General features: G+C 44.7%; 3 protein-coding genes across 5 annotated transcripts; 1 reads left to right on the forward strand and 2 right to left on the reverse strand.

Moving 5' to 3' along the window:
- The first annotated feature begins 1 nt into the window (after position 1).
- Positions 2–8,190, forward strand: jak3 (Janus kinase 3 (a protein tyrosine kinase, leukocyte)). 2 transcript variants are annotated; one of them, XM_057038853.1, is made up of 25 exons: positions 13–145; positions 443–532; positions 682–908; positions 994–1,111; positions 1,307–1,424; positions 1,499–1,644; positions 1,754–2,057; positions 2,147–2,266; positions 2,352–2,509; positions 2,741–2,852; positions 2,951–3,131; positions 3,642–3,766; positions 4,130–4,258; positions 4,337–4,424; positions 4,527–4,651; positions 4,790–4,928; positions 5,001–5,152; positions 5,299–5,449; positions 5,568–5,695; positions 5,772–5,961; positions 6,048–6,172; positions 6,264–6,436; positions 6,696–6,813; positions 6,903–7,016; positions 7,094–8,190. In XM_057038853.1, the coding sequence occupies exons 3-25, from the start codon at positions 710–712 to the stop codon at positions 7,211–7,213; spliced, it is 3,333 nt and encodes a 1,110-aa protein (XP_056894833.1). In that variant the 5' UTR covers positions 13–145; positions 443–532; positions 682–709; the 3' UTR covers positions 7,214–8,190. The 2 variants fall into 2 exon arrangements, with proteins under 2 accessions (XP_056894832.1, XP_056894833.1); XM_057038852.1 differs by lacking the exon at positions 443–532 and having other exon boundaries at positions 2–145.
- On the reverse strand, positions 7,319–10,230 carry LOC130528989 (N-acetyllactosaminide beta-1,3-N-acetylglucosaminyltransferase 3-like). 2 transcript variants are annotated; one of them, XM_057038869.1, is made up of 2 exons: positions 9,954–10,230; positions 7,319–9,721 (listed from the first exon to the last, which is right to left on the reverse strand). In XM_057038869.1, the coding sequence occupies exon 2, from the start codon at positions 9,705–9,707 to the stop codon at positions 8,583–8,585; it is 1,125 nt and encodes a 374-aa protein (XP_056894849.1). In that variant the 5' UTR covers positions 9,708–9,721; positions 9,954–10,230; the 3' UTR covers positions 7,319–8,582. The 2 variants fall into 2 exon arrangements, with proteins under 2 accessions (XP_056894849.1, XP_056894848.1); XM_057038868.1 differs by having other exon boundaries at positions 9,892–10,230.
- A 1,176-nt stretch (positions 10,231–11,406) lies between these two features.
- Positions 11,407–14,738, reverse strand: LOC130528986 (N-acetyllactosaminide beta-1,3-N-acetylglucosaminyltransferase 3-like). Its single transcript, XM_057038866.1, has 2 exons — positions 14,117–14,738; positions 11,407–13,525 (listed from the first exon to the last, which is right to left on the reverse strand). The coding sequence occupies exon 2, from the start codon at positions 13,522–13,524 to the stop codon at positions 12,373–12,375; it is 1,152 nt and encodes a 383-aa protein (XP_056894846.1). The 5' UTR covers position 13,525; positions 14,117–14,738; the 3' UTR covers positions 11,407–12,372.
- Positions 14,739–18,107: the final 3,369 nt, after the last annotated feature.

The following is an 18,107-nucleotide window of genomic DNA, read 5'->3' on the forward strand; positions in this document are numbered from 1 at the left end:
TCCTCTTGAACTTCCTGTCAGTGCACAGACACGCACACACACACGCACACACACATTCACTCCAGTCCACAAGGTAAAAGCAGAAACTTCAGCTTTACAGGGAAAACTGGTTGAGATGAGGACTTCGACTCTACGAATTTAAAAGGTTAGATCACAATGAAAACCTTCATTTCACTAAACATCCAGTCGAAATGGTGAAACCTGAAACTATTTACACTAAATACAGCCAGGGTTTCGGTGAGCTAACCTACTGTTAATTCATTATCATGACGATAAGGACAATTTGACATAAAGTGAAGTCTGAAGACTGCAGCCGAGCAATGATGTAATGTAAAAAACGGGTTTAGGTTAATTATCAGATTTATGCTGTGCAGATAGAAAAAAGTCGACAAAGTTACTGCTTATTTCTTTATGTCCTTGATGTGCTCTCTTCCTGATTCAGTTCGTGGTGACCGTCTGTGTTGTAATGGGAATCCCCATAGGTCTACATTTGCAATAAAAACAGTCATGCTGGGATTTTACGTCTCCGAATGTGAGAAAATACGTAACTAAACTACGAATTGGTCAATTTTCAGCAGGTTTCACCAGCTAAATCACAATAATTTTAAAAAGTACTTTCTTGTATTGTAAATGTGTGTAAAAGTGTTTTTACATATAATTGTTTTCTAAATTTTTTTACAGTGTTTTGAGTAGGACTTCAGAAGCATCCATGGATCCCACTGAGGAGGAGTCCACCCCTCTTGTGATCAGGGACCGCGGAGGCAGCCAGAGGTCCAGTTCCAGTACCGGAGCTAACCTACAAGTGCACCTCTATTTCGTCCCCGCGACTAAAAAATCGACAACAATTCACATTTCATCTGGCCCAATCTCAGCTGAAGCTGTCTGTATGCAAGCAGGGGAAAAAAGTGGTAAGAGTCCCCTTAAACCGGTACGTCCCAGAGCTGACCTGCCAAAGCTCCGTCATGATTCATAGACCTGGTTACCTGTCTCCAGGGATTTTGCCTGTCTACATTGGTCTGTTTGGCTTGGCATCAGCTGACCTTTCCTTTTGGTATCCTCCCTCACACGTGTTTAACACGGAAGAAAACCTTCAAGTCTGCTTCAGAGTCAGGTGGGTGAAAACCAACTAGGCGGCAGGTAACATCAGGTAACATCACTCCCTCAGAGATGATTATTGCTTTAACTGATCCATCCAAATTTTTAAATAAAGTAAAGAAAATGGTGTCTTAATGTTAAAATCCCGTTCAGCTGCAGGTGCACACAAGAGCGCATGATACTGTTTCAATGAAGCGGTTTTGGTTTTCAGGTTTTTCTTTGGAAACTGGTTTGATCAAGGTCCCAGAACAGCCTGCCGCCACAGTCTGACCAGAGACAGAACGAGCCCAGTGCTGGACCACAGCGGCATTGCTTATCTGTTCGCTCAGGTACAGACTGATTCATCCCGACCTGCTGCCCATCCAACATACTTCCTGCATCTGTACGTTTGGTTTTTTTATAGCTGCGATCTGACTTTACCACCGGCGAGGCAGGATTGTCTCCGCCTTTGACCAACCAGGACGAATGCCTCGGCCTCGCTGTGCTGGACCTGTGGAGGCTGGCCAAAGAGAAACGTCAGAGTGTGAAAGATCTGTGCAAGAGCGTCAGGTACTGAGGTCCGGAACCTTCCGGGCCGACCCAATGACATCACAAAGCTGTGACTTGCTGAGAGCAATTTTCCAAGAGTTGCTGTGTTAGTAGTGCATTCCTGTTTCAGCTACAAATCGTGCCTTCCAAAGTCACATCGCGCCGACATAGAGAAACGAAACTGGGTGGAACGTTATCGGATCCGAAACACCCTCAAGCATTTCTTGAAGAAGATTGGGAACTGCCCGGTAGATGACTGCAACCTGAAGCTCATTTACCTGACTGAACTGGCTGGCATCCAGCCTTCTCTGGGCAGCGAGACCTTCCACGTGGATCCCTCTTCCCCCCATTCCAGCTCCCGTTCAGCTGTCTCTCTGGTTCGGGTCACTGGGGAATTCGGGATTCAAACCAGTGAAAGTTGTGACGGACCTGTGGTGAGATCCAGATCAGTTTATCTGGATTTCTGGAGATATTTTGTGGGACAAAACACAACTTTTGTCGTCTGTTCCGTTTGTTTTGTCAGTGGCAGACCTTTTGTGATTTCAAAGAAATAACAGACATCAGTATCAGAAGGATCTGCCGTGATCAGGTCCCACACGACAGTCGAATGGTGACGATGACCCGCAAGGACGACGCGTGTTTGGTGAGGGACACGCCTAATCTGTTCTCTCTGTTACATACTTCATTTGCATTGTTTCTGGATTTTACAGTTCAGTTTTTGATTACAGGACGTGGAGTTCCAGAGCCTGAAGGAAGCGCTCTCCTTCGTGTCACTGGTTGATGGCTACTTCAGACTGACGACAGACTCCACCCACTACTTCTGCCACGACATCGCTCCTCCGAGTACCCTGGAGGGCATCGAAAACCACTGCCACGGTCCAATCACGTGAGGCGTTACGACACTTCAGCTGCCTCTAGATCCAAGTGTTGCACAAGTCAAACATGACGGTCTAATCAGGATTTACGTAACGTGCGCTGCACTGATGTTATTAGGGACCGATTGATAGCATTAGCTGCAAGAAAAACGTATAAATATTTCACCAAAATCATCACTAAGGTCTGTTTCAGGCAGCAGTGCCATCCACTCACACCTTCCCTTCCATATTTTGATGAGCAGGTCAGAGTTCGCAGTCAGTAAGCTGAAAAAGTCAGGATCTGAAGGTGGCACCTTCCTCCTGCGCCAGAGCCCCAAGGCCTATGGTGAATTCTTCCTCACTGTTTGCATTCAGGTACTTTCCAGCTCATGATGGATTTAATGCAACTGCATTAACAAATGGAATTTTTGTGGAAGGTTTATCCCTAAAAAAAAAATGCCGAAATGTTGCAGACTCCTCTGGGGCCAGATTATAAAGACTGTCTCATCATTAAGAATGAGCACTACAGCCTTCCAGGTGTTCGCAAATCCTTTTCCAGTCTGAAGGAGCTGACTGGATATTACCAACAAAACAAGCTGTTACTGGCTGATGTTCCTGTGAAGCTGTCCCGCTGCTGTCCGCCTCGATCACAAGGTAGGTAAATATACACAGCTATATGTTTGTGTTTGAAGAAGGGCTGGTTTGGCGGTAGAATCCCTCTCTTTACACGCCACCCTTCTCAAGAGCGCTGGAGTAATTGGGCACTCATTTTTATATGGAGTTAGCATGTTCTCCTCATGTTTGCGTGGATTCTCTTGGTATTCCAGCATTAGGAGTGAGGGAATTTGACATCTCTAAGATGGGGCCTAGGTGTGCCCTCATCAAGTTATTCCAATCTTCTTAGAGAGTTATAGACCACCAAAAACAATTCTTTATGAGGTTTGTGCAGCCTCATACAGCGCGCATCGTAACATCTTAAATCTAGTCTTGAACTGGCATCGACCACACTGCACCTGAATGGCTTCACTGTTTTTTGGAAGGAACCTTTATAGTTGCTGGTTATCCTCAGCTCACATGACCTGTGGGACCAAAAGGCCCTGTGTCTCCATCACCCATTATTAAAAGCTTAAAAGCAGCAAGCGTTGGTGTGTCTGTCGTCCACAGAACTCACAAATTTGATCATCATGCGCAACAGCAGCTTCGTGGAGGCTCAGCTGTCCCCCACCCTGGAAGGAAACAAACTGAGTCATATCCAGTTTCAAATGATCAAATATGAAGACCTGCAGTGGGTGAGGAGATGCTATCAGAAGAGGCACACAAACACATCACTTCTTAGCTTCACAGCTAATTTCACTGTCACTGAACTTCTGCCTCACCATATAACCTGTTTTAAATATCTTACTGATCTTCTGGAAAAGCTTTTGTTTCACAGAGAGCCTTTTTTTAACATTTCATTTGCTACTCTCTGCACCTCTTACCACTCTTTCCAAACCCACTTCAATATTGCTGCTTCAGATGATCTTCCTTCTCTTTGCCCATAGCTGTATGAGTAAATATAACATTTTGCTTTCAGAGAAAACAGTTCTTAACATATGTAAACCACAACAAAAGATGTTTCTGAGGAGATTTTATGCTCCATCCTGAAATAACAGGGAGAAAGCCTGGGACAGGGCTCCTTCACTCGCCTTTTTAAAGGCTACAAATCAGACATGCGGAATGGCGGGAAATACGTGTCCGTTTTCCTGAAGGAACTGGACGTCTCCCACCGGAACCTTTGGGAAGTAGGTCCCTCACCGCTGAATTCTGGTCCTTTTTATGACATTGCATTGGTGTGACGTGCTGCTCTCGTCTCCTCGCAGTCGTTCTTCGAAGCCGCCAGTCTGATGAGTCAGATTTCACACAAGCACCTCATTCTCACGCACGGCGTCAGCGTTCACGGAGTCAAAAGTAAGATGAAACAGTAAGCTTCCTGCGTGTCTCAGTCTGAGGGTGCTCTCCAGTCTGGCTCGAGCACATCTGTAAGAGTGCACGGCTCGTGGTGTGTTACAGACATCATAGTCCAGGAGTTTATGGAGTACGGGGCTCTTGACCTTTACCTGAAAAGAGGAAGATCTGTGTCAGTGAGCTGGAAACTGGACGTAGCCAAGCAGCTTGCGTCAGTGCTGAATTTTCTGGTAAGCTGGATGCTGTGGCGTTTCTACCACAACCCCCCCCACCCCCATCCTGTTGTCGGTCAACAGTCACATAGTCTGCTTTCGTAGTGGAATATTTGTTTGAATAAAGTTAAACTTTTTATTTTTGTTTTTTTGCAGGAGCAAAATAATATCATTCATGGAAACATCTGTGCCAAAAACCTGCTGCTGGCCAGAGAAGGTGACCTATCAAAGAGCGTCCCTCCCTTCATCAAGCTGAGCGACCCTGGAATCAGCGTGACGATGCTGGGGAAAGATGGTAAGTCCCGGGAAGGTTCCCTTGGGTTGCTGAGTTTGCGACAAACAGACTCACACGTGACTGTTTTTTTAGTGGTCGTTGACAGGATTCCTTGGGTGGCGCCTGAGGTGCTGTTGTCCCCTGATAACATGACTCTGGAGTGTGATAAGTGGAGCTTTGGCGCCACGCTGTGGGAGCTCTTCAACAACGGGAACAATCCTCTGCTCGGCTGGGATCTGGACATGGTACCTCCTTGGATATCTCGCTGTAATTTGAGCAGAATGTCCATGTTTCTTAACATTAAAATGGACATTTAAGACAGATCAATGTGGAAAATAAAGGTAAGAATGTAGCTGGGACCCAACTTGATCACAGTGTGTGTGTTTTGCAGAAACAGAAGTTTTATGAGAGTTTCCAGCAGCTGCCTCCGTCCCAGTGGACTGAGCTGGCTGATCTGATCAATCAGTGCATGGACTACCAGGCGGACTTCAGACCCTCCTGCCGCAGCATCATTCGTCAGCTCAACAGCCTGATTACTTCAGGTAATCAACAAATACCGGCTGCAAAGTGCAACTTCCCAAAGAGATGAATATGAAACGGAACATTTCCAGTATGGAACTCTGATAACACTGATCCAGCAAATATCCTGGCGTTATGCAGATTACGTGATACTCTTCGCCACCGAGCCCGACACGGAGAACCCTGCCTGGAGAGCCCTCGGACCTTCTCAGCAGGAGCAGGCAGGGTTTGAGGAGAGACACTTGCGCTACATCTCCCTTCTAGGAAAAGTAGGGCCACCCTCGCGTACAGGATCCCCTCGGAGTTCCGCTCCTTCACGCGTGTCTTGTATTAAAACCTTTGCAGGGAAACTTTGGTAGCGTCGAACTTTGCTGTTACGATCCGCTGGGTGACAACACGGGTGAGCTGGTCGCAGTGAAGAAGCTACAACCCAGCAAGCAGTCGTCCATGGACGACTTCAAGAAGGAGGTCAAAACCTTGAGCGTTTTACACTGCGAATACATTGTGAAATACAAAGGCGTCTGCTACAGTATGGGTAAATAAAACACACGCTCAGGCTTGTCTCCTGTTCCACGTCGTATATAGTCCTGGCACATTTAAAGGCTTGCAAACTGTTTACAGGTCGACTCAGTATGAGTTTGGTGATGGAGTACCTGCCTTATGGCAGCCTCATTGGCTACTTGGAAAATAACCGACATAAGGTCAACACAAGGCGGATGCTGCTTTTTGCTTCCCAGATCTGTAAGGTCAGTCTTAAGCATGCGAGCTTGAATTCCGTCCTCTCCTTGTTCCACACTAGTCGTTCGCCAGTGTGGAGGAATGTTTTTGCTTTTCCAGGGGATGGAGTACCTGCAGTCCCTGCGCTTTGTGCACAGAGACCTCGCAGCCAGAAACATCCTGGTGGCCAGCGAGTCACTGGTGAAAATTGGAGATTTTGGGCTTACCAAGATCATTCCGTGCAACAAGGAATACTACCGGGTCACACAGCCCGGAGAGAGTCCCATCTTCTGGTATGACACTCTACACACTCTTTAGGAAATTCATGTACTTTGGCAAAAACCTCCATCAGATATCTGAAATCCTGTCGCTGATTTTTCTCCTTTTTTGTTGAGCTAGGAGGCTGCTGGTTGTAGCGTGTGTTTAATTAACAGTACTTGTAGTCTCCTATGTACTTCTGCAGCAGGACGTTTACATGATTTTCTTTTATTATTATTTATTGCTGTAAAAAATAAATCCAGAGACTCTCACTGACCTGCTCTTCTGATTCAGGTATGCTCCAGAGTCCATCACCGAATCCAGATTCTCCCACGAATCTGACGTCTGGAGTTTCGGAGTGGTTCTACACGAGCTCTTTTCCTACTGTGACATAAATTCCAACCCCAAACGAGTAAGATGCTCGACTCCCGACACAGGCTGTTCATGTCTTTGTACTGACCCTTAAAACCTCTGCACTCATTCAACATATCCCTCTTCTAGCTTTTTATGCAGGAGATTGGACATAACATGCAGACTCCGTCTATTTCATTACACCTGGCAAATATTCTAAAGAATAACTGGAGGCTTCCTGCCCCTCCAGACTGCCCTCCCAAGGTATGTTTTACCCCCGCTGCATATGGAGTGTTTAATCTCCCCATACATGAAGTCACAGTTCTTTCCTATGAATGCAGGTGTACGGCATGATGAAGGAGTGCTGGCAGTACAACTTCACGGAGCGGCCATGTTTCTCCCTCCTGGGAAACCAAATTGAAGTTATCATGCAGGACGAGCGAGACAACTTCAAAGGCTGATGGACAGAGACGTTGTCATCACCGGTTGAGGCGAAATCCACCTTGCAGAACAGGTGATAAACACCAAGCGAACACGAATTCAGAGACAAAGACAAAGACAAACCGTCAGGGGGCGACAAAGGTGAAGTTTATTTTTCTGAAGCTCCTGTCCGATCTGCAGAAAACAAAACTGGACCGAACAAATCAATAGATCGCTTAAAATGTATTTTAACATAACAGTGTGTTTACATTATCATGGTAGTTGTGTATAAATAAAAGTATTTAAAATGCATGTTAATGGCATATGTGTAGCAATGTTGCTGTAAACATAAGACACATAAGGCTTTACCAGGTATTTGCGATGATTCGTTTATATTTTATATTTGACTTAAATTACGTTAGCCTGTCTTATTATTGGATGCCCCTGGGTGCAAACACTGCTATGATAACTTAAAATATTGTGTTCACATTTCTGGATGAAAAGAAAACAGGAGTAGTTAAGAGAGCTTATGTGTTACTGAAGAGTTGGCGTCAGGAAACCTTTCGTTTTCGGACCATTTGTATCCAGTGTGTTATGTACATTTTTTTTTTTAAAGATTATTGCCACTTTACTGCTTTGTCCTCGAATAAAAGCTGATTATGCGTGGATGCACACCGGGGTGGATGGGAGGATGGATGGACGCACAATCCAACAAGCATGGGCAAACAAACAGCATCAGGATATTTTAACAAAAGCAATTTCAACAATTGTGCTTCCAGGCTTCACGTCCTACTAACAACAAACATCTGTCCCGCCCTCTTTAATATATCTGCAAATTAGAATTTGCCCAAAATGAGACATTAAGCAAAACCGCGGGCTTGTTTATAACTATACTATGTATTTTTTGTAATGTAATCATCATGACATTTGTTCTGTCTGGCGCCGCGCGAGTGGCAGCCTGTAACAACAGCTCTTGTAAATTTCCCCGTGTGGGACAATAAAGGACCGGAATCTGAAATGATCAACCTAAATTTCCTCTGTGTATTCTGCGGTGGCTGCATTATCGGTTCTTTTTGTTTCATCCAGGGAGCGGTGGCTGGTTTGTTGGTTCTTATTGTTGTATCTTGGAGGGGCCCTGTGAATCAATGGTCCCATTCATGACAGGTTGAACTGACAAACAGGATTTGTGGACAATTTGTCTTAACTGAACTAACCACAGTGGATCAGTTATTTGACCTCTTTGGCAGGAGGCTGCAGCAAAAAATAAACCCTGTTCTTTATGCTTTGGCGGAGAGGAACAGTGCCTCACTACAAAGCAGTTTATTTAAAATGAATGTTCATGTTTACCAGACAGACACCACGGTGAAGCACAATCAGCAAGCTTTTTTTCCATTCATAAATTTCCGTTTTCTATCGAGCACCGCATTTTAACGGCCTCCCACATTTCAGGGTGGGGTCCGATATTTTATTCCACATGAAGTACATTTCAGCAGGTAGGAATCTGTGCACCACCAAGAGATCTTTGTAGTAACAGGGGTCATATGTATTTACTTTATTTGAAGGGATCTTCAGTCCCAAAGTCCTAAAACCTATATGAGAAATAGGACTAAGACCAGCTTTAGCTAAGCACATCCCAATGTAGGCGTCATCAATTGGATGAAAGGTAATGGAACGGGACATGTTGTATATGACTGAGGCGGTATAGGAAGACAGGAGAAATCCTCCCCCGCCACAGTAGGGGAAATATGAGTCTTCCTTGTATATCTCAACCGGGATGTAATACTTGCTTGGTTTCCAACGAACAGGCCCATGACCTTGGATCAGATAACCAGCAAAGAGGTGTTTGCTTCCATCGTTCCCTTTCAGGTTCTGCAGGTATTCCACCATGTTGTCCGTGTGGGCAAAGACGTCGTCGTCCCCGTTGAGCAGAAAGCGCACGTGAGGGCAGCTCCGTTCCATCCACTCCAGGAAGAGGATCTGCTTCAGGGTCAGGTTGTAGAAGCTGTCGGTGAAGTCCCACTGGAGGATGTCGCTGTACTCGCGCTGCTCCAGCTCAAGGAGGTTGTTCATTCTGCTTTTCTCGTGACCTTCCCCTGTGGTTCCTGATATGAAGATCCTCCGGATCCACAGCCCGTTGTGCTGCCTCTCCATGGCCCAGGTCTTACGCAGCACCTCCCTGCGGTCGTAGTTCAGTGGAGAGCTCTTGACCACCAGCAGAAGGAAGACGTCTGCTGATTTTCCAGCTCCTCCACATTTGTCAGGGACGTCGAGCAGCATAGGAAAGTGCCGACAGTGCCGATAATAGAGGAAGTTCTGAATGTGCTGAGGGAAATCTCTGAAGTTGCTGGTATTAGCGGCAGCTTTGTTTTGTTGACATTTTAGTCCAGGTTGAAAAAATTTTTTTGTCCTTATTTGTGGTTTCTGCTGAGAGAACCTAAACCTTTCTGCCGGAGTAAAAATGCATCTCCAAAAAGGGTAAATGAGCAGACAAACAGTTCCAAATATCAGCCAAGTTTTCAGTCTGTTCAGAGTCATTCTTCACCCTCTTTCTAGACAACAATGATAAAAACAGCTAGGCGTGAAAACATTAAAGAATGAAACTTACAGCACTTGAAAACAGGCTTTGATCACCGTCTTTCCTCCTTTTCCTATTTCCTATTTTTCCTAAATTCTGGCTGTTCTCTGACCTTTCAAGAAATTTCAGATATCACATTCTTACCTCTTCGGCAATAGAACATACTGTTAACAGTAGATCAGTTCTGTCTGTTCGAAGAAACAAACCTGACAAAAATGGCTCCGTGATCTTCTGTTGCGGTTTCTATGCAGTGCGGATTGGTCAAAGATGTGTGCGCTTGTGTGTGAGGGCGTTTTTAGAGGCATTTCCTGTAATGGCTTACCAACAAAATGTCGCACTGGGAGTTCATAGGACATGATGCAACTATTTATATGCAGATGCCACGGTTGACTTCAGGCAGCAGTAGATTAGAAAGTACTTCTTCTGGTATCTCTCTCTCTCTGTCTCTCTTGCTCCTTCTGCGAGTGCATGTTTTTATGAGCGAGAAAGAGATAACGCCTCGATACCTTAACGGCATCACCGCTGATTAAAAATAAACTGGAGGAACAATGTGTAGAATAAGACAGCGTTTCAACAGATGGAAACCAGTTTGAGTTTGATTTTTATCTGCCTGACATATCTGTTCCAGTGCAAACAGGAACATATCTGTTCCAGTGAAAACAGGAACATGCTTTGTTGCTTTGGTCTCGCCTTTTAAGGTTTCCTTCTGTTGCTTTTGCTGGTGTATATCAGACCCTTGTGAGTTGCTGTCCATGATGTGCCATTCTAATATTTGGGTGTGTGTGCTTTTTTTAATGTTTCTCCAGAACTGTCATTCTTTAGTACGAAACTGAAGCTTCACAAATGCGTTCTTCACAGTTTCTGCTTGTGAATAGTCCTCTCTGGTGTAAAGTGACTAAAACGTAACAGCAACAGCACATTTTATTCTCCCCACCTTCATCACCGTGTTACCACAGTTCTCCACAGTCTGGACTAGATGATTTAGTCAATGTAGTCACATAAAAAGAGACCAGAAACACTCTTATAACATGTGGGAAAGAATATTAGAAAGGGTGGCAAACAGACCACTTTATCCCTTTTGGGGCCACAAGGAGAGTGCTCATATGAGTGAAGGCAGGGTAAACCCCAGGATGAGCCACAGCTCATCACAGGGCTCTATGTGGGCATTGGTGGAGTCCCTTGCTCAAGGGTACCAAGATGGTTCACCTCCCCTTCCTACCAGAACTTTTAGCCACATTGGGGGTTGAACCAAGGACTCTGAGCTTCAGCCCAGTCCCCCACGGTCTGAGCAACCGCCAGCATGGGAAAAGGAAATGTTTCTGAACTGACATTCCAAAGTAATGGAAATGGAAATAATCCATTTTTATTGTAGCTCGACTATTTTGGAAAGTCCTTTCAGGAAGCAGGAATATGCTTTTACCGGTTTAATGTAGCCACTGAATCTTGAACAGGTAAAGTTATTTAACTAGGGACTGTATCAGGCACTGATGTGCTCCTTCAGGCCTCTCAGAGGGTGGGACACAAGATTCTCTGGGGTTTGGAGCAAAGCAGTTCATCGCCTGCAGGAAAGCATGGGGGTGGGGGGGCAGCATCACACTGGGAGTGATTTTAAGCAGCTGGAACAGTGAGACTTTGCTAATGGGTGTTGATTCATCAGAGTTTGTTTATTAAGCACAAGTTTGCACAGCATTTTGAGTGAAGAGTGTCCATCACAGAAGCGTCCCTGAGGGACTTTATGAGGGTGTGATGACACCCAGGTTGAAAGGTTGCTTTTAGAGGACAGGACAGAATCAGGACAGAATAGTGTACCCAGCAGTTCAACCCCTAGATCCGGTTCAGTTAGATGAGCTTAAGGGGAGGAGTTTTGACATTACAAACAATCCAAACTGACTGGATTCCACAATATACCCTGAGCAGTGTTGAGGGCTGATTTCTGTACAGCTGCAATGATGCTACAGTATCCTGGGAATATTTCTGGAAATGTTTTACTACACTTTTACACGCTGATTAAACCTCCATCAATCTTTTTTTAGACTGTAAATAAACCCAAGCACATGAAGACACGACAAGAAGAACTAGAAAGAATTATTTCAAAAGAAAGAATTATAAAGAATTAGTAATGCGATTACTGAAATGATTACTAAATGCTGCTGGCGGTAAGACGGGAGCAGCATGCCACAAACCTGTTCATCAGAACAGAATGTTCTACGCCAAGACCTGTTGAACCATTCTCATAAAGATTAACCTTCACATAATGATTGTGGATTTCTGCGCATTTTAGAACAAATCATTTGGTTCCTCCTGCAGTCGTTTATCGTCATTCACAATCAACAGGGATTTCACGCATTCAGCAGTGTTTTTAAATAACCTTTTAGTTTTTAAACCTGCATTTAGTTAGAAAAAATGCTGATAATTACAATTCTACGCCATATATACTTATGACAAGACCTGCGTGCATCATAATGAAATATTCTTACCAGGACAGCCAAGTGATTCTTAAATTAAGCTCCTCTTCCCGATGTAACAATAAATAAACGAGCATCTTGTCCAATAGAATCTCCGTAGAAAATACTTGAACATTGTAGGGAGAGCAGTTGCTGATTGTATGAAGCTCACAGTTTGAGTTCAGATGCGCTCAGGGATTTTGTTGAAGGAGTCACATTTCAGATCAGGGTCGTTGACTCTGCTCCACATGAGATACAGCTGAGCTGGGAGGAACCTGTGCACCAGTAACACTTCCGTGTAAAAGCAGGGGTGGTAGGCGTCGAGTTTTTTGGAGGGAATGTCTTGTCCGAAGGGCTTCACGCCTATATGAGACTCAGGGTTCAGTCCGGCTTTGGCCAGACACATCCCCATGTAGACATCATCGATGGGAAGGATGGTGATGGATTGAGACATTTTGTATATGACTGAAGCTGTGTACCCAGACAGGAGGAACCCCCCTCCGCTACAGTAGGGCTGGTAGGAGTCTGCCGCGAATATCTCAACTGGAACATAATATTTGCTCCAGTTGTCTCTGACGGGCGGCATGCCAATATTGACGCTGCCTATAAAGAGGTGTTTCCTTCCATCGTTCCCTTTCAGGTTCTGCAGGTATTCCACCATGTTGTCCGTGTGGGCAAAGACGTCGTCGTCTCCGTTGAGCAGAAAGCGCACGTGAGGGCAGCTCCGTTCCATCCACTCCAGGAAGAGGATCTGCTTCAGGGTCAGGTTGTAGAAGCTGTCGGTGAAGTCCCACTGGAGGATGTCATTGTACTCGCGGTTCTCCGCCAGCAGGAGCTTGTTCAGCCTCTTCTTCTCATGACCTTCCGCTGTGGTTCCTGATATGAAGATCCTCCGGATCCACAGCCCGTTGTGCTGCCTCTCCATGGCCCAGGTCTTACGCAGCACCTCCCTGCGGTCGTAGTTCAGTGGAGAGCTCTTGACCACCAGCAGAAGGAAGACGTCCGCTGATTTTCCAGCTCCTCCACATTTGTCAGGAACGTCGAGCAGCATGGGGAAATGCCGACAGTGCCGATAATACATGAAAGTTTGGAAGATCCGAGGAAAAGTGTTGAATCCTGTCATGTTGGCCACAGCCAGATTTTGTTGGCATTTTGGCCAACTATAGTGATAAACGTCCTCAGTGGCGGTTTGCTCCTGTCTAACCTGCTCTTCATGGTCACGCTTGACACCACTGCTTTGGAAATTGAAAACGTAGCTCCCAAGATAAAAAACCAGCAGAACGAGAGCTCCCAACTTGACAATCAATGTCCTGAATCGCTTGGATCTGTACATCCTGCAGAATGATAAACAGGTGTTAACAGAGTCTCCCATGTCCAAAAGACTAGTTATCTGTCGTTAGTCTCAAGGCTTCTGTGAGACATTTTGTGCCTTTTCTAAAGAAAGTTGCTAATTGCTTCTTAAAATTACGTAGATTGATTAAAATTATTACTGCTTTTTCCTCTTCCACTGACGTTGGTACTTTACTGAGTCTGAGGAAAGTAGTTAAAAATACTCCTTTCTACTTTTTAAATCTGCACTTTTTATTAAGGACAGGGCTTGTTTCAAAACGGCGAGGTTTAGATTTTTTTAATCTCTTACATTTTTCCACACCAGTGTATAATACTTAACGACCATTATGTACCATTGCGTCAAATATATGAGGGGTTATTACCGGCAGCTGAGTTCTACTGGGTATTTCTGGTGTATTCAGCGAATGTAATACACCTCTCTATATTTATACAGGTGAGCCAAAAAGCCCAGATGACGATTTGGCTGCTCTGCTGCCTTAAATGTATAAATCCCAAACTGGTGTCTCTCCATTATGTGTAAAATGGAAGCATGTAAAATAAATATAACATTAATGTAAAATGAGAGCTGCACCAACCTTTAATCTGGTGAGGATCTGAAGGATCCAGAGATCAGTGCGCTAACGAGCTGATTCCAGAAGAATAGGCAGGAGTTGACGTGGCTGAGAGAGATGCGTTAAAACATTTTTTTGCCACTCCCACAGTGGCTCATCCATCACTGGGACCTGAAATGTCTTTGCTTTTTCCTGATCGTTGTTATTATTATTAGTAGTAGTAGTAGTATTGGCGTGTTTAATTAAATAATATCAGTTGTTTTAAAAATCTGACTTGGATCCGTAAAATATTGCGTCATTCGTCTTCATTTCATTTTGATTTAGCTTAACTATATAAATGTAGTTTATATGCTAACACACACAATGCAATAAAGCTCTCCAAAACCGGATTGTAAAATCATAAAAAAAATGAGGCACTATAATCCAGGTTGGGTGTAACCAGCGCACGCGGGATTTCCTTCAGATCTTTTTAAAATGATATAAGGTTGGATTTAAATGGCAGCGAGGTAAATACTAAACGCAAAAAGATCTCTAAAATTGCTATTCCATTTATGTAAACGTAAAAGAACAAACAAACAAACAAACATATGTTTATAGCATATTAAACCCCTGCAACTTTTTCCAAAGCTTTGTTCGTGGCTTTTCACGAAAGACGTGCGTCAGCTCTGCGACTTCCCTTCATCGACAATCGTTTAACAGGTCTGGCCGCCTTTGCGCCTCCCTGCTGTCGAGCTTGTCAGGTTAAAACAACAAACCTGTTAAGTGCGAACGCACTGCTGTGACCTCCCCAAATCACCACTTTGTCTTACTGAACCCAACGAGCGGACTCGTGTGAAGAGCTCAGCCATGTCGAACCCCGGTGCTGATGCTGGGTTTTCACATCGGCCGCTCTTGCACCTGCTTGCCTTGGTGAAAGCAGCTTCGCAGCCCTCCGGGTCGAGGTTTCAACACCAAAATCAATAAAAGATATCATGTGGTGACCATCACACAACCAATATTGGTAAAATTTGTCATTGTAAGTGAATATGTACTACAGTGTCGGTGTATGATGGGCTACATAATTAATATTTGCAGTCATTTCTTTTCTAACTGAAGACGGAAAATAGGAAATATCTTATTCGTACTGTTGGTCTCTTTCATTTACTTATGCCTGGAATGAAGATGCACAACCCAGAGAAGTTTACTAATGTTGATGACAAACACAACATCAGCTGATGAAATGTGTTCAATGGGTGAGGTTGTGGGGCAGGACCGGCGAGGAAGGACAGCAGATAAACAGGTTCCAGCATGACAAGGAACCATTATGCATAGTTGTGAATAATACAAATGAAACCAGCCCTGCCCTGTGTTTTATTTAACGGCGTTTTTTGTTTTTGTTTTGCACATGCCTTAAATGCCTTAAATAAATATCACTTTTAAAATCTACTGTTGTAGCATCACTTAAACATTATGAGTATATTGTAGCGTGTTGGGGAGGGTCAGAGTGGGCAATTCCCAGCATGCTTTATAGCAGTGTGTTCTGTGGGTTCAGGTTTGTGTTAACCCTGTTTTTATTTGTTTTAAATGTTCTCCTTTGTGACTTTCAATGTTAATGTTCTTTTCATTGAGTTCTGGTCGTTAATGTGTTTAATTACTGTTTTAATTATTGTTTGCACCTGGACACCAGCGAAGTTATGTGTGTCATTGAAGACTTCCCTTTGTTCGTGTGTTTTCTGGGTGTGTGAAATTAAGTGGCTCTTACTACAATTGAATAGTAGAATAACCTGCTAGTAGTCTGTGTCTGAGTTCTTCCGCAACCCGGAACCCGGGCTCACCACAATATAAACACTGTACAACCCCTCCTCTTGTGTATTTTCTCCAAGTCTTGGCATTCCCCACTGCACTGGACTGGATAAACCACGTTACTCTGTTTGTTTCTCGGTGAATGAGCTTCGGCCTCAGGGTGTTGGAGGACTGGACGTGCACTAATGAACAGGTTTTGGCCATGGAAGATAGATGGTTCGAGAGAGGAGCGAAAGAAGCCATCTATGTGTTACGGGTCCCGTATAGACAGGACAAATAGCGGATGATGAGGACACGACGCGTCTTCGTTTCCCTCCAGTAGTCGGAAGTCAAGTCGGAAGAAGGTGCGCCTCGATATTCCCGAAGCAAGTACGTATGTCCCGCCGCACCGCTGTTCTCAAAATAAAATACATTGTGCATATATTTTCAGAAAATAAAATAAATAAATCAAGCTTTTAAAAAGTCTGATTATAACAGGCATCTTATATTTAAAAAAAATGTACATTAAATGATTTGGTGGTCGTTCCACTACACGCTCCCCGATGACAAAAGTGGCTCCTGGCACAACAAATCGCGTCAATATCACATTCTTAGAATTTATACAGCTAATACATTAAATCTGTGCAACAATCACATTTCAAGGCACTAATCATCTTAGCTCAGGTGCCCCTGTCAAGAGACCGCCCTTGGCGGAGTAGACCGAGGCTCCGCTCCCTGTTCCTGGTCTTTTGTCTCTCTAGATGGCGCAAGATTGTCTCGTCGCTCCTCTCACCACTTGACAACAGAGGGTTTAATTCTCGTCGGATGTCACTATATTTATTGCCCAGACCCCGATAAACAGAGTGTAGAAATGCATCTTGTGCTGGGAGTATACCTGATGCCTGCACCTGGCGGTTTAGATGTGAAGAGGACCCGTTGCTTTAACCCTGAACTGCTGCGTCTCATTTTCATCCTGCCTGGCAATTAGTCCGGTGCTATTTTTCTCTCTTAGGTGAGCCTGGAGAAAACCTTTCATTTCGGTCACGGTGAGATCATCTTTATTGATTAGCATGTCCCTGAAGGTGCCCGGCTTTATTATCCGAAGTCCACCACGCACAATTTATGTGTCGGGTAAGCCTTCCCTGGTCACTTCGTCCATTTGTTTGCAAATATTGTTAACAGCTTATATCGGATTAATTATCCCCCCAGCACTTTAAATTCCCTCCGTGGAACATATGCAAGATCTCTCAGGGAAATGACTCCCTCCTGATTGGCTTATAGGCGGCCTGGATGAGACGGATCGGAGGTCGTCATCATGTGCTGTGTTCGTTTGAGCTGAGGACCCTGCAGAGTGTTGTGGTGACTGTTCATTAGATGGCCTTACCCTCTGTCTGAGTCTTCTACCAAGCTCCTCGACGCTCTTTAACATTTCTCGTGGTTCAGGATTAGTGACCTCACAGGTGGCTTCAGCGGATGTCCTGTCGGACCTAACGACGGACATCGGAACAGCTGGGCCAGGCTGATTGGCTGTGCCCGCAACTTGAGGTAGGCTGACCCCACTAGCTGTAGTGGTGACAGGGAGAGAGTGTAGGTGACCAACACCACTGTCACCAGAAGGTTGGACCACAGGCGTAGTCTCTGTGATGGTCAGAATCAGAACCAGAATCAGAATCAGATTTATTGCCATTGTTCATGTAATACACAGTATTACACAAGCTAGGAATTTGTCTTGGTGTGACGCTGCGACATTCAACATAAAGAAGACAACATTAGAATAAGATAAATAAAATAAGACATATATACAGTATATATATAAATAGTAAGAAATAGTGCAGGCCAATGCAGCAGCCCAAACAGTCCGTGTTATGTGGGAATCTGCAACCTCCCTATTATCACGTGTCGGCAGTGCTCATTTGCGATCAGATTGTCAGTAAAGTCCTTTAACATTAACAACTGGACCATTCCTGTGTCTTCAGACTCAAACTGCGGCTGTTCCTGACCTGCTGCTGGACCCACGTTGTTGGCGACCTGGTAGAGCTCACCCGGCGACAAGGGGAAAAGGCTTGTCCTGACGTCCCACACTAGGCTTTTCCTTCCTTTCTCGACCATGGCTGCAACTCCTCCCTGTCCCTCAACTGTGACATCACGCCACGGCCCTCTCAGTCATCATCAGCTCCAGCCTTGGTCCCAGCTATCAGCATTGGATCAGCCCAAACAGACTGAGCTACCACTGCCCCATGAGTTTGTCAAGAAA

Source organism: Takifugu flavidus, chromosome 7 (assembly GCF_003711565.1).
Source record: "Takifugu flavidus isolate HTHZ2018 chromosome 7, ASM371156v2, whole genome shotgun sequence".
In the NCBI taxonomy this organism is placed as follows: domain Eukaryota; kingdom Metazoa; phylum Chordata; class Actinopteri; order Tetraodontiformes; family Tetraodontidae; genus Takifugu; species Takifugu flavidus.

What these genes read in the sequence shown, in the direction of transcription:
- jak3 (XM_057038852.1), top strand. Translation starts at nt 710, where the DNA reads ATGGATCCCACTGAGGAGGAGTCCACCCCTCTTGTGATCAGGGACCGC. An exon ending in AAAGTTGTGACGGACCTGTG is followed by an intron (nt 2,058 to 2,146) that starts GTGAGATCCAGA and finishes TTGTTTTGTCAG; the next exon opens with TGGCAGACCTTTTGTGATTT. An exon ending in CAGCGTTCACGGAGTCAAAA is followed by an intron (nt 4,425 to 4,526) that starts GTAAGATGAAAC and finishes GGTGTGTTACAG; the next exon opens with ACATCATAGTCCAGGAGTTT.
- LOC130528989 (XM_057038869.1), bottom strand. Translation starts at nt 9,707, where the DNA reads ATGACTCTGAACAGACTGAAAACTTGGCTGATATTTGGAACTGTTTGT.
- LOC130528986 (XM_057038866.1), bottom strand. Translation starts at nt 13,524, where the DNA reads ATGTACAGATCCAAGCGATTCAGGACATTGATTGTCAAGTTGGGAGCT.